Source organism: Netta rufina (genome assembly GCF_964035555.1).
Source record: "Netta rufina genome assembly, chromosome: 6".
Classification (NCBI taxonomy): domain Eukaryota; kingdom Metazoa; phylum Chordata; class Aves; order Anseriformes; family Anatidae; genus Netta; species Netta rufina.
The window spans coordinates 10708698-10721610 of record NC_140129.1 but is presented as its reverse complement, the minus strand read 5'-3'; the positions used below and the strand labels follow the sequence as shown (position 1 = coordinate 10721610).

The window sequence follows — 12913 nt, the reverse complement described above, 5'->3', positions numbered from 1 at the left end:
GGGCAGGAGGGGATGCTCCACTGCTACTAAAACCCCTGTGGGCTGCTGGGCTGGGCACCATCCTCCATGGCAATGTGAGGGCCTGCATGGAGCACGGAGCCTCCTCTGGTGAGCAGCACCGTGGCGATCTCTGGGTCTCTGGAGCACCAGCGGAGGTGGCCGCGTTAGCAGCCGGCTGATGGCAGTTGCGGGGCGGTGAATAATTTATGAGGAGTCGTGGCTTGAATAGCGGTGCAATCTCTTTGAGTATGATTTACTAGGCATGGAGGGGTTGTTACAGCATGGCGAGCTGACGATTAAGATCTATTCCCACCATCCAGGGGATAATAGCATCCCGACCGAAGCACGGCCTCTAGAGGACAGCGGATGGATGCTAATGCTGGGGGGAAAGCCAGCTCCCCAGCTGCTGCTACACCCAGCGAGCAGCATGGCCAGCAGCCTGCACATCCCATCCCCGGCATCGGGCTGAGGGCGGTGAGGAGAGGGGAGCCTGAGGAAGGCGCGGGCTGCTGGGCCCTTGTGAGCGGCTCCCGAAGGGCTCCGCCATGCAGGGCCGGTGGCGATGACAAATGGTTTGCTCCACTCCACTGCTGCTCCGCTAGGGAGCTGCTTCCAGCCACTGGCGTGCTGCAAGATGTGGCGTGGAGCTGTCCCCGAGACGCACGGGTCGCAACGCTCGGCTTACGTGCTGCACTGGGTAGCTAAAGGGCTGTGGTTTTACCATTGGGTTTCCTAAAAAGCATGATTTTATTTGAATACGGCTTTCGTGTGTTTCTGATTAGGCCCAGTCTTTGTTGCAGGCTCTGCTCCCACACCCCCAGGTTAGAAATGTGTGTTGGGAATGGCCTTCTGCGTGTCAGAAATGGGAAATGTGCTACAGTCCTGTGTGAGCAAGCGCTTGGAGGCTGTGTTCAGACCGGGCGAGTGTGAGCTCAGGTTGATTTTAAGGCTGTTTCTCTTAAGTGCAGCTGGTTTTACCTGCTAAAGATACATTTGCAAGTCTATTCCGCAACGTGAACTTATGAGCATAGATGAACAGTAAATGTTAATTATTCTGGGTTAGAGACAATACCACCTGTCATATCTGGAGAAGTGGCTTAAACCAGAAATTTGTGTCCCTACTAGGAGCTGTTCTCAAAGGTGCTTTGCAGGACCCCGGTGCAGTCAAAAAAGCAGCGTTGTGTGCTAGCTGTAGCCAACAGCATCCATACTTGTTGGGAGGAGCTGCAGGAGAAAGTACTGTGGTGCCACCTGGACATGGTGCTGGTGCCCTGTCCTTATCCCCTTGTGCCACCTGCCTCCTGCAGCCTGGAACTGCCGTACTTGTCTGAGCAGTGCCCAAGAAGGTTTTCTCTTCTCTGCTTTCTTCTGGCTGATTTTGAAGCCATCCTGGCTTGCCTTGCTAGCTTTGGGGTTCACTTCTGTTTGAGATACACTGCTCTGCTCTCCTTTGTTTTTACATTTACTGCTTTGAAACACAGCTAGCAGTGATTAACAATGAGTGATTGTAGTGACACAGGCACTGTGCAGAGCAGCTGAAGGTAGCTTATACAGCTCGACTCTTCTAATACCTGTGCGTATTCTTTTAAACCTTTTCCCTCAGTGTTAAATTTTGTTGTCCACCATCATGGCTGAGTGATGCTTTTTTCAGTACTATGAGTTGTTGGGCAGCCTGGTCTAGTGGGAGGTGTCCAACCAGGATGGCTGCAATGGGGTCATCTCTTAGGGTCCCTTCCAACCCAGACCTTTCTGTGATTCAGTGATGACTTAATTGTGACTGCTCTGGAGCACTTGAGGACGGGTGAGCTGGGTGTGGAAGGAGCAGGAATCACCCTGCTGCCCCGCTTTGTAGGAGAGGCAGCTTCTGTTGAAACCTGTGATTGCAAGGGATGTGGTAGGGCAGACCATACAGCACGGAAACCCCCAGTAACGTGGCTTATTCTGCTTTATTCAGGTTTAAAAAACAACAATTCAGTGTGAATTTGTCTCTCCATCTCCCGAAAGGCAGTGTTGCCCTCCCACCCCTCTGCACCCAGCATCCCGGGGCACATCTCAGTTGGGCTCTGCGCCCCAGTGGGAGCTCTATGGGCGAAGTCTGCCCTCCCTCGCCTGCTCCCAGCCTGTAAGCCCTCTCTCCTTCCCTTCCTCCCTCCCTCCCTCCGTCCCGCTCCGCTCCGCGCCGAGTCCATCCCGCCTCTTGCCGCAGCCCGGCCGCCGGGGCTGAGCGGCCGCCGGAGCGGCGGTTCCCGGGCCGGGGCCGGGGCCGGGGCTGGGGCCGGGGCCGGGGCCGGCCGAGGGGCGCCGAGCCCGGCACCGCCCGGCGGGGAGGCGGCGGCGCTGCGCAGCCCTGCCCCGTCCCGTCCCGTCCCTGCCCGGGGCTCTCCGAGGCCTCCCCGGGCCTCCCGGAGGCCGGCCCGGCACCGCGGCCTCGGGAGGGAGCCGGGCACGGCGGGCTTCGGGGGCTGCTTTTCATTTTTTATTTTTATTTTTTTTTAATTTTTTTTTAATCGATCCTTAGCGTTATCCGCGCTCCCCAGCGGTCGGCGCTTCTGCCAAGGGATTGGCGGTGCCAGCAGCGGCTCAGGGCTGCGGTGGGCGGCAGACATGTACCTCCTGGACAGCAGCGAGCCCCCCGCCGCCGCCTCCCCCGACAGGATGCAGCGAGGGACCCCCCAGAGGAAAACCGTCTACCGCATCTCCGTGACCATGGTGAAGAAGGAGCTGCTGGGGCCGGAGGGTGGCGGGCAGCCCGGCCCCCAGCCGCCCAAGCACGGGCGGTGGGGCTGCGGCCATGCACCCGGCTCCGCCAGCCTCACCAGGGCCGGGCTGCTGCTGGTGGAGGAGGAGGAGGGTGAGGAAGAAGAGGGCGAGGAGCAGGACCGAGTGCCCAGCCCCTGCGGCTTCCGCAACTTCAGGACCCTCAGCACCGGGCAGCTGGAGCTGGGCCGGCTCAAGGTGCCGCGGAGAGCGGGGCAGCCCTTCCCCGCCGAGCTGACCTTCGGGTGGCCGCAGCAGCAAGCCTCCACGGGACCGAGGAGCAGCCCTTCCCTGGAGGATGCCACCCTCACCCCGGAGTCGGCGGCCACCTGTAGCCACGAGGAAGCCAGAGCCGCGACGGAGCCGGTGGCCGCTTCTCCCACGGAGGATGCTGGGCTCCAGGCCCGCCGCTGGGCTGCGGCCGTGCAGCTGGGGGAGCCGGGCCACAGCCCCGGGCGGCAGCCAGGCCTGCTGCGGCGCAGCTTCAGCTTCAGGCACTGGAGCGGCGCGGAGCTGCTGCGGGCACGGGCGCTGAGCCGGGTGCGGCGGCACAGCAGCTCGGGATGCCTCCCCGCGCCACCGGGGCCGCAGCCCAACGAGGCGGCCGGAGCAGCGGGCTCGCCACCCGCCGAGCCGCCCGCCGCCGAGAAGCGCAACACGCTGGACGTGGGTGAGGTGCTGAGCAAGGCCGACCCGCTCTCCGAGCTGGAGCGCTGGGAGCGGAGCAAGAGCAAGAACCGCACGCTGGATAACAGCGACCTGCAGCGGCTCTCGGAGCGCCTGGGGCGGGACGGCCCCACCGGCAGCCCCGCAGCCCACGAGCACCGGCTGCTGCGCTTCTTCAGTGGTATCTTCGCCCGCAAGGATGGCACCTCCACCGTCTTCGGCAGTCCCCACGGCCGCTCCCCACGCAGCAGCTTCTCCAGGTCCAGGGCTTATTTTAGCAGCCTCAGGAGAGCCACCGTCGACATAGAGTCCAGCTCCGAGAGCATCAATGGGTCCCCCCACAAAGGTGCATGTTCTTGCCTGATCTGGGAGGCTGGGCGGTGGGGGAGGCGAGTGGAAGCGTTTGCTGCAGGGCTTTGAATTGGTGGTAGGGGATGTAGAAGGGCCTTTATGTGTGAGGAGAGGGAAATGCCGTGCTGGGAGTGCAGGTACGTGAGCTGACAGTCGCTGTTTTACGCAGTGCTGTATGATTTGAAGCACTCGGTAGTGTTTTCTGCTCAGGTGCATAGCACAGTAATTGCAAGGAGGGCCAGTTAGGTGTGCTTTGTGAATGAAAACGCACTCTGGGTTGATGCACTGTGCCTTCTAGGATAGTTGGGTGAGACCAGCGTGGCTTGTTTAATTATGCAGGGGAAGCTGAGCTCCTGTGCTGCTGTATGTAGGTCACTGGGTGACCCAGTGCTGTGCGGCGCCGGGCCGTTCCCCTTCTGCAATCCCAAAGATGGGTTACAGTGGTCAGAAACATCTGCTTGCCTTGGAAGGAGTAGGCAATTACTCTGTAAATTATTAAGTCCTACACTACCTCTGTCTCAAAAATGCTTCAGCTGAGTGATATTTTTGAGAACACAATGCAGCACAATCGTACATGGTGCGTGTAATCCAAACCTTCAGTAGCTGGGTGCTGCTAATGCGGGTGGAAGCAGGTTGGCAATTCCGGGATTTGCGAATCCTTAGGGTGCAGGAGGACCTCAAAAATGAACTTCACTGCAGGATGGAAGTCGAGCTGAATAGCTGTGCTCGGCGAGGATCTGAAAGGCTCGTGGTGGTGTTGGCTGGGACGTGTCAAACCAGAAATGCTGGTTACGGGCTTTGACATAGGAATGGCGCATGTGCTTTCTCCCTGGCTGTGCTTCTCCATAAGGTATTGGGGATCAAACGTTTGCCTCGTAATTATGCTGACCTGTTGAGCACTAAGTGCTAATCTGTAAGTTGCTGCCGTTGTAAAAACCAAGTCCTCAATGAAAAATACCTGAGCTTTCCTTGAACCACAGGTCCAGCAGTGGATTTTGCAGAAAGCAGCCAGGATGGTTTGTAGTGAGGAAGCGGTAGCAGGGGAGCTTCCCTGCACCACCAGCCTGCTGCAGCTCCCAGCCAGAAGTTGTGCTAAGAGAACGCCCCGAGTTTGAGGTACAAGGAGCAGAGCTGAATATGTAGAGCTAGTAACTGCGGATTGTAATATTTTATTGATGTAGAGGCATTCATGTGGGTTTATAATAATCTTGGCGGAAATTGTGGTCTGACCTTGGTTAAAGCCTGAGGTAACCACAACAGAGAGTTGCTTCATATGACTATTTATGCCTGCCCTGTGCCAATGTGCTTAAGCTGTTACTCTGTTTTAATGGTATATGACCGTATATATGTGGAGCACAGCCTTTGCAGCCTGGGATAAGCTGAAGACTTGAGTTAATCAGTAACCACCAATATGCAGCATGAAGATGTTCCAGAGATGCTTGTGTGGACGTGCTGGTATCAGGTTTATCTGGCCCAAGGAAGCTTTCAGTCTCGTTTTCCAAAAAGCATGTGTCCTGGGGACAGTGGTGCGGTTACGCACTTGTAGCTGTGTTGCAGGCTTCTGGTAGAGATTAGCAGGTCTTCTGCCAGCCCAGCATCTTTGGCCACTTTCTCCTTTTCTTTTATCCAGAGAAGCGCGGCTTCTGCAGAAGTGCAGCGAGCCATCCCGCCGTTCAAGGCAAAACCGTACGCACAGCCTCTGTGCGAAGTTTCGGCTGTCACTTGTTGGTGTCCTTCCAGAAAGCTTAAGTAGAAATTTTTGTCCTTAATTTCCCCTCTTGCTTCTTAAGAGGAAAAGTTTCATGACATGTTATGATGAGCATGCCAAATGCATTTTAGTATTTTAAGATTGGAATGAGCTGCTGTTCAGCCAAGACTCGTGTGTTGACAATTTGGCTTCTTTTAGGTGAAATAAAATTGGTATGCTCTTGATAATCCCGTGCCTAGATTTTAGAGTAATGATGGAGGTATGGGAGAAACCCTTAAATGTTTTTTTGCCTGCGTAACCAGTTGTAATAAATAAATAAATCATTACTTGAAACTTGCTTCCCATGTGACATTGGTATTTAACATGTTTGGTGCTGTGCGCAAGTCCTTTGTACTTCCTGTGCAATGCCTGCCTGAGGTCTGTAGGGAAAGTACGAGTTTAAAAACATGCCCTTGACATTTTCAACTTGAAATAATCACCCAGATATCCCAGTATCAGCCCGTATGATGTACATTGCAAATCTGTTTCTAATTATCGTAGTCATGTAACGCAATTCTGAACAAGCTGAAGTCCCGGAATTTTTAAAGCAAGAGGGAAGAATAATTAATCCTACGCGTGCTTCTTGGTGCTGTGATGTGGGAGAAGGTTGATTTGGAAGGGATTATTCTTGATGTGGTCAGTAAACTGTCTCTGGGCGTTTTCTTTGCATTCTTGCAAACCCACTTGCCATGGCATCGCTGGTCTGAAGCTCAGCGTAAGCTGATGGTGTTGGGTGGTGGTAGCAGGCGGCTGGCAGAGGTGGTTCCAACACCTCCTCCTAGCAGGAGCACTGCGACCAGCTGCTGATAGCACTGCATGCCAGCTGCTGTGAAGGTGTGAGTTGGTCTTTCTTGAGGAACCTGGTGTTAAAGATGCTGCCCAAGGTAATGGAAAATGAAGGGTATGTTTTTTCCATCTAAAATATCAATTAGTTTTTGTTGGAAGTTCACCAGTCCCTATTTTAGTGGTCTTTGTCATGGTATTCAACCTGTAGACGGAATCAAGAAATACATATTCACTCCATCCTTACCTCCCCCTTAAAACTACTTGGAGGAATTGGTCAAAGGAAATTTTGTTTATCTAAACATGTTTTCCCTTTGAAGTTTTCAGGATTGCTTCTCAGAATCTGGGAAATTATCGGTGCTGCTCTGGAGGAGCAGGACGGCACCGTGGCTGCTTTAGAACAGCAGGGTTCCTCTTGGTGTGGTCCTCTCTTGTTGTGTTTGTTTTCAGACAACTTCAAATAACACCTCTTGAGGATGTATTAAGCAGATTTGTGGATCAGGATTGTAGACTCAAGAAAAAAAAAAAGTGGCTTATAAAATTATAAACTGCTCTTTTGATTTTTGGTGATATTTTAGAGGAGTTAGATTTAAGCTTTCATCTCAAATTCTTCACAGCTCATAGTGGTGGGAAGCAGAAGGAAGCTGAAGTGATCTGTGGGAGTTCTGTCTTTGTGCAAAGCTTCACCTGGGAATCCTTGCTAGTTCTGTGTTGTCTCTTGCTTGCTACCCTGATACGTTTTTACACTGTTATGCTGCGTAGACTCATGTGGATGAGCAGGCTAAGCTTTGGATCACTTGAATTTGGACGACGTGCTGCCACTGTGCTGGAACTGGCTCCTCTTGGTGTCCCATGTTGGATTTGGAGGTTTTGGTGATGTGCTGGTACAAGTCTGTGGTCTTTCAGCGCTGGGAAGGCTCTGTAATGGACTCAGTCTTCTGGCTGGTTTGGTTGCTGTGAACGAGTGTTGTCTAGACACTGTGAAAAGAAAATCCAGTAGGTAAAGGGATTGCAGTTGGGCTAAGCATTGTTGAGCATTGGCTAAGAGGGTTTTTCATGATTATTTATTGGGCAGTCCCGTGTCAAGCAAAATGAATGCCAGCTGCACTGATACAGCCAGATGATTAAGAACTGAAGTGGTATTAAGGTCACTGGCTGAATTAAAGAATGAGATGGATTAATGCTTGCACAATATTAAAGAGTATGCCAGATGCTAGCAGTCATGGTCTCTCCGTTAAAATTAAAAAGAAATGTAGAATTTTCATGTTGCTCTATATTAACTTGGCAGTTACGCACCTAATGACAGTAATGGATAACTTTCTTGTGATATATCACTGAATACTTATGTAAAATCATTGTAGAGGCATTTATCTCCCCTCCCTCATAACGCAACTCCATAAATTACATTAGCATATAGGTATTTTGCCAGAAATCTGCCTATCGCTTGGTTTACCAGTGTCGGTAAGTGCATTATGTTGATGTAATGAAGCTCATGTGGAGGTGACTAAAACAGAATTTGCACAAAGAAAAGGGCATGCAAAGTGTGATCATCTTGTACCTTTCTCTTAATTACTTGTTCTGAGTTTGCTGCTCAGTGTGACAGGAAAGATGAGGTTAACCCAGAACTGTTAACTAAAGAAGTATTTATCTTTCAGAAGTGGATTGTGCCCGTGGAACAGCACGTGGGCTCTTCTGAGACCCAAGGAAAGTTGAAGTTGGTCGTGGATACTGCTTACAGAGGAGAACTTCAGCATTGCTTGTTTGGCCATTAGCAGTTTGTTATTGGATTTAGCAGTTCTGTTGCACAAGAAAGATGGAATCGTTTGTACCAGATGTTGAACCAAATCTCAGCTGCTGCACTTGGCAAAATAGAGTTTGAAAGCACTGTGCTGTGCGCACACAACCTCAGCTCGTTAGGGTTGTGTTCAGATCTCAGCCTCTTAGGTCAACGCGGAGGAATGACGCGTGAGCTGTGAGTGATGGCTTGGCTCTGCTCTGCAGCCAGAGCTAGTCTCGGTACTACTGTGCTGATGACCATTAGCAATTTAATACTGATTACTGAAGTACAGCTATTAGGTTGCCAAATGATTTGTGAAATAGGGTGCTGCAAGAGCGTGTAGCTAGTGTTTTGTTTGGCATGGTTATAATCTTAATAGATACTTGGAAAGTGGAGAGTGAGTGCAGCTCTATTTCAAATGCGTGTGTGTTCGTGTTCACTTGGAGCCACACAGGGTTAAAAAAAAAAAAAAAAAAAAAAGCTGTTGTTAATGCAGACTGTTAATGTAATAGTGTTGCTTTTGATAATTGGTGTTAGGATTTCCCCTAGGCAACTGCAGTAAACACACAGCAAAAGGCGGCTTCTGCCAAAAAAAACAGAATGGGCTTTTTCATGTCTGAGGAAAAAGAAATGTCAGTATATTGAACTTGAGAAATGGTAATCTATGCTGTTCATGAACAGCGTGCAATATCAAGCTCTTATCTCGATGGAATTTTGGAAACAGAGCATTTGATGGTTTTCATGTTCCAGGCTGGTTTGTAGTGACAGTGTTTGACATACTTCTGCGTTATTGACAAAACAGCACCAACTGTTTTCTTACAACAAAACAGGCAACAGATAGCATAAAAACAATAAGCACACAGCACGCTACAGCTTCGTACAATTTCTGTTAACCTCAGAGTACATTAATAAAACTTAAACAGTGGCCCTTGTGATTTGTCGAGGCGATGAGGAGGCAAGTGGGGCTGAGCCCTGGCTGGCTCTGCGTGCCTCCTGCAACCCGTGTAACCTCACCCCTGCACGAGGCTCTCGCTGGGGGTTCATCTTCATTTACAGCTCCAGGTTTTTACAGTGCGGTGGAACCAGAAAGCAAGCGAGCCTTGGCTTGTAGCTCCGGCTGGCTCGCTGTGCAACAAGAGCTGTCAGCCATGGAGGTTGCTCAGGGACCTGGGGCAGTGTGCTGGGTGTGAGGGCTGATTTCGGCCCCGGTTACGAGTTGTGCTAGCCCTGATCAGTCCAATTTGAAGGAATATTCATGAGTGATTTCTCCTAAGTTTAATGGTGTCTTCATGGGTATTACTTGTCTTGACTTCTGGTCTTTGAGGTTGCTCAGACAAAGCTGCAAAGGTCACTTGTCTGAAGTTGAAGTGCAGGGTAAATGTCTAAGAGCACAAAGGCAGTGTAGAGAAGTCTTTATGAGGACTCTCCCGTGGGGTTTGGCCCTGATGTCAGCTGCAGTAATTGGCATTTCTGGGGTAGGTGCATTATCTGTGTGATTCCTGGTTATAAGTATTCCACCTGGATCGTATGCAGGGTTGTATCTAACAAACATGGGGGGTGTTACTTGCAAATGAACTGGGACCTTTTACCTGTGACCTTATTTTCCACTAGCTTATAGAGAGAAGGAACTAACAAGTTAAATAATTTGTGAAGTCAAAATTTGTCTGTCAGTTCGAGTTGCTCAAACAAGGTTTTGGTTTTGGATGAAGTGGTAAAGGCATCCTCTCAGCATCTGGACTTGGTGAAGTTGATTTCAACCCTGCAGGTGCTTAAGTAATCTGAAAGATTGTTGGAAAGAGTTGTGTAGTTGTTCCTTTCCTGGTGTTAGCATTTTAAACACCAGTCTTTGCAACTCAGATGTGAAGGGGAGCTAAAATATTGTGCTGACTGCTGCCAGCTCCTGGCATGTCCAAGTTGTATTTATTTATTTATTTACTTCATTTGTCTGCATGTATTTGTCAGTAGGCTTCTCTGGCTGGTTTGCTAGAGAATACAGTTTCCAAAACCACTGTTTGGCTTGTGTGGGGCTTAATGTGTACATACATGTGCGTGTGTTCTGAGGAGAAAATCCTGTAGTACCATGGTGTGATTTTTTTCCCTGCATATTCCCATGTGAGCAGTGGCTTAATGGCAGTGCCTGTGATTAAGACACAAGGGACCACTGTTTTGCAAAGCAGGTGCTAAAGCAGTCGGTGCAGTTGTAGCTGTAAGGATGTGCAACACCTCTAGCAAGCTGCATGCAGTCCTTTCTCGGTTGCTCTGCTTCCTTTAATGGGTGCATACATTTTGGGGGTCTGAAAACCCAAATATTGTTTCATCCTTGTCTTGGAGTGCAGTTGCATTAGTGCTTACTGTCACTATGAAGTGGCGCTTTTTCTCAGATTGGTTGCTGTAAGAACAGGGCTCCCCAGCACCTCTAGTGCTGCTGTTATGGAGCATATTTGCAAAGATGATGCTCTCCCTTCAGTTCTTGAAAGCTGAAGCCTTCTTTGGGATGAGCGTCAGAATTACATACTGCCCCAACCATCTTCTGCTCTTCCAGGACTGTGACTGCATTTGTATCACGGACAGGCTGCCTGGGAAACTGTGATGTTGACCTAACTGTTCCTTATGCAACATCCTAATTCAGAAGCTCCTCTGTTCAGTGATACAGAAATATTTATGTTGGCAAGGCAACAGCTCTTCTGCCTCAATCTCCAAGTTCTGCAGCGAAAAATCTCACTTTGTGCTCGTGCAGCATCCAAGGTTCAATTCTTCTGTAGTCGTAATTATTGAAGCTGTTACGCTCAAATCTGTAGTGCTCTTCACAACTTTCAGGGTATTGTGTGCAAGACTTGGAGAGAAATCTGCTTTTCCTTCTAGCCTGACTTGACTTGAAAACCACCTGTTCTGCGATATCCTCAGGAACATGCTGCTGCTTTTCTCGCTCAGGCTGTTGCTTCTCACAGTCCTCTGTGGCAGATCTGTACTGGCTGCCACTGGGATCCATTTTGGTCTGTGTATCCTCTTATCCCCTCTTCTTTGGCAGCCCTACATCTTTGTGAATTTGGTATACTTCCAGATTTAAAGTCTAGATCATGTGTTTCTTCTAGTTGCCTTTCTGGTCCTTTCTATATAGATAGCCCTGTTGTCAACCTCCTGTGCTGTGTGAAGCCCCAAGGACTGTTTAAGCAGACAATAAATAAGTGCAGGTAAGTCCTGTCCAGCCAATCCATGATTTTCCATGCTGACATCCACCTTCATTCCTTATTCCTTGGAGCTGGGGGTGTTGCTTTTCACTGGTCACCTAAAAGGAACCAGGCCTTGCTATCTTGTGGCAGTGCTTCAGGGAGACAAATCCACCTGTCTGGCTTCAGTCATTGTGCTGAGAAGGGAGAGCAATTCATCCTCCCTGTTTCTGGAACTGGCTTTAGACTTCCGTGACTCCAGGTGCTGGGCGATGACAATCTCAGAATGCTTTTGCTATTGAAAAAAACATTCTGCTTCAGCCTTCTGAATAGAAATAATTTTCAGGTAAACTACGCAATTACGCTTACGTTAAAACAGGTATGATTTAGTTTGTTGTCAAGTAATTCATTAGCTGTTTATGATTTGCTTTTTTTGTCACTGCTATTATGTAATGGGTGTTGTGGTTTGGTACTGTAATCCCTGTAAATTTCCACAGGTCACTTTCAAGATGATTTTATTCTTAGGGAGAGCAACAAGTTGGGGTTGAGTTGCTTAGCTCAAACTCGGCAAACTGGCATCTGTCACTGCTGCTTCAGAATCCACCCAAATCCTTTATCAGTGTACTGATACGCAATGTGACTCTGTTTGGAAAGCTGCGTGTATTGCACTGCTCCTCTTGTAATTGCTGAGATGTGTTCCTGTGCCCCTTCTTTCTTGTGTGGGCACATCTGTACGTTGTCACAGGCCACTGGCTTTCTGGGTTGTCGAGCTCCTTGTGGCTTCATAACACGTGGTGAGCAGGTGTCAGTTGTGCCACATCAAGTGAATAGAGGTACGAGTGTTTTCTTCCATACGTAACCTTCCTTGAACTGTTCCTAAAGCTTTGCTCGTCCTTAATCTTTGTGTTTCTTGTGTTTAAGAAGTTGTACTAATGTGCTGTCAGTTCTGTAACTTCAAGTGACTGGTACACGTCCTTAAAACTGAACCTCTGCTGTTGAACATCTGCTGATGCTTTGTACACAGGGAATACTCTCTGCAGAAAACTCTTTGGCTGAAGTCGAAGGTAGGCCTTGAATTATTTAGGAGGAGTTCCCCAGGCACTGGAGATACTGGGTCAAAAGCACTCGAAAGCTTCTGTTGGCCTGCTGTAGGTCTGCAGGTCAGTGCGTAGCCAGCAGTGCCTTCAGGTTGCCTGGCTCTGCCGCTGGCACTGGGAGGACACAGCTGCTCTGCTCTTCCCCCGTTCTCTCCCCTTGCCTGCCCCATATCCCAGGTAGCCAGGAAGGCGCCTCTGCACCTTCTGATGGCACTTCGGTGCTACGAGTGAGTGCTGAGGGACTCCTCTTGTTTCCTCGTGTGAGAAACGAGCCGAGTGCTGCCATACAGATGCGTACCAGTGCTCAAGACACACCTTGTGGGACTTGGTTGGCCTGACACCAAGCAGTGCCCTTTTCTGCTGAAGTAACTCAGCCGAGTGTGTTACCAAGTGAGATTTTTTCACACTACTGCTTCATGATTACTTCCAGAAGTGCCTTCCATGAAATAATCATTTTTTTGATCATAAAGGATGCTCGGTGTGTTGTCTTCAGTACGCCTCCAGTGCTGGCTGCCAGTTCCCTAGTACCCAAAATGTCCTTGTTAAATTTATCAATGAATGGTTGGCT

General features: G+C 49.9%; 1 protein-coding gene across 3 annotated transcripts in view; it reads left to right on the top strand.

Moving 5' to 3' along the window:
- The window catches only part of AGAP1 (ArfGAP with GTPase domain, ankyrin repeat and PH domain 1), a gene marked incomplete at its 5' end in the record, with an annotated part of 347082 nt that overhangs the window by 63259 nt on the left and 270910 nt on the right, over positions 1-12913 (top strand). Inside the window, one exon of one of the 3 annotated variants that reach the window (XM_084288888.1) lies at positions 2605-3769. The exons of the other annotated variants lie outside the window; for them this stretch is intronic. Within the exon in view, the coding sequence (XP_084145014.1) occupies positions 2605-3769 (1165 nt within the window). Of the gene's footprint in view, positions 1-2604; positions 3770-12913 lie in introns of those variants that run through there. 3 annotated transcript variants of the gene reach the window in all.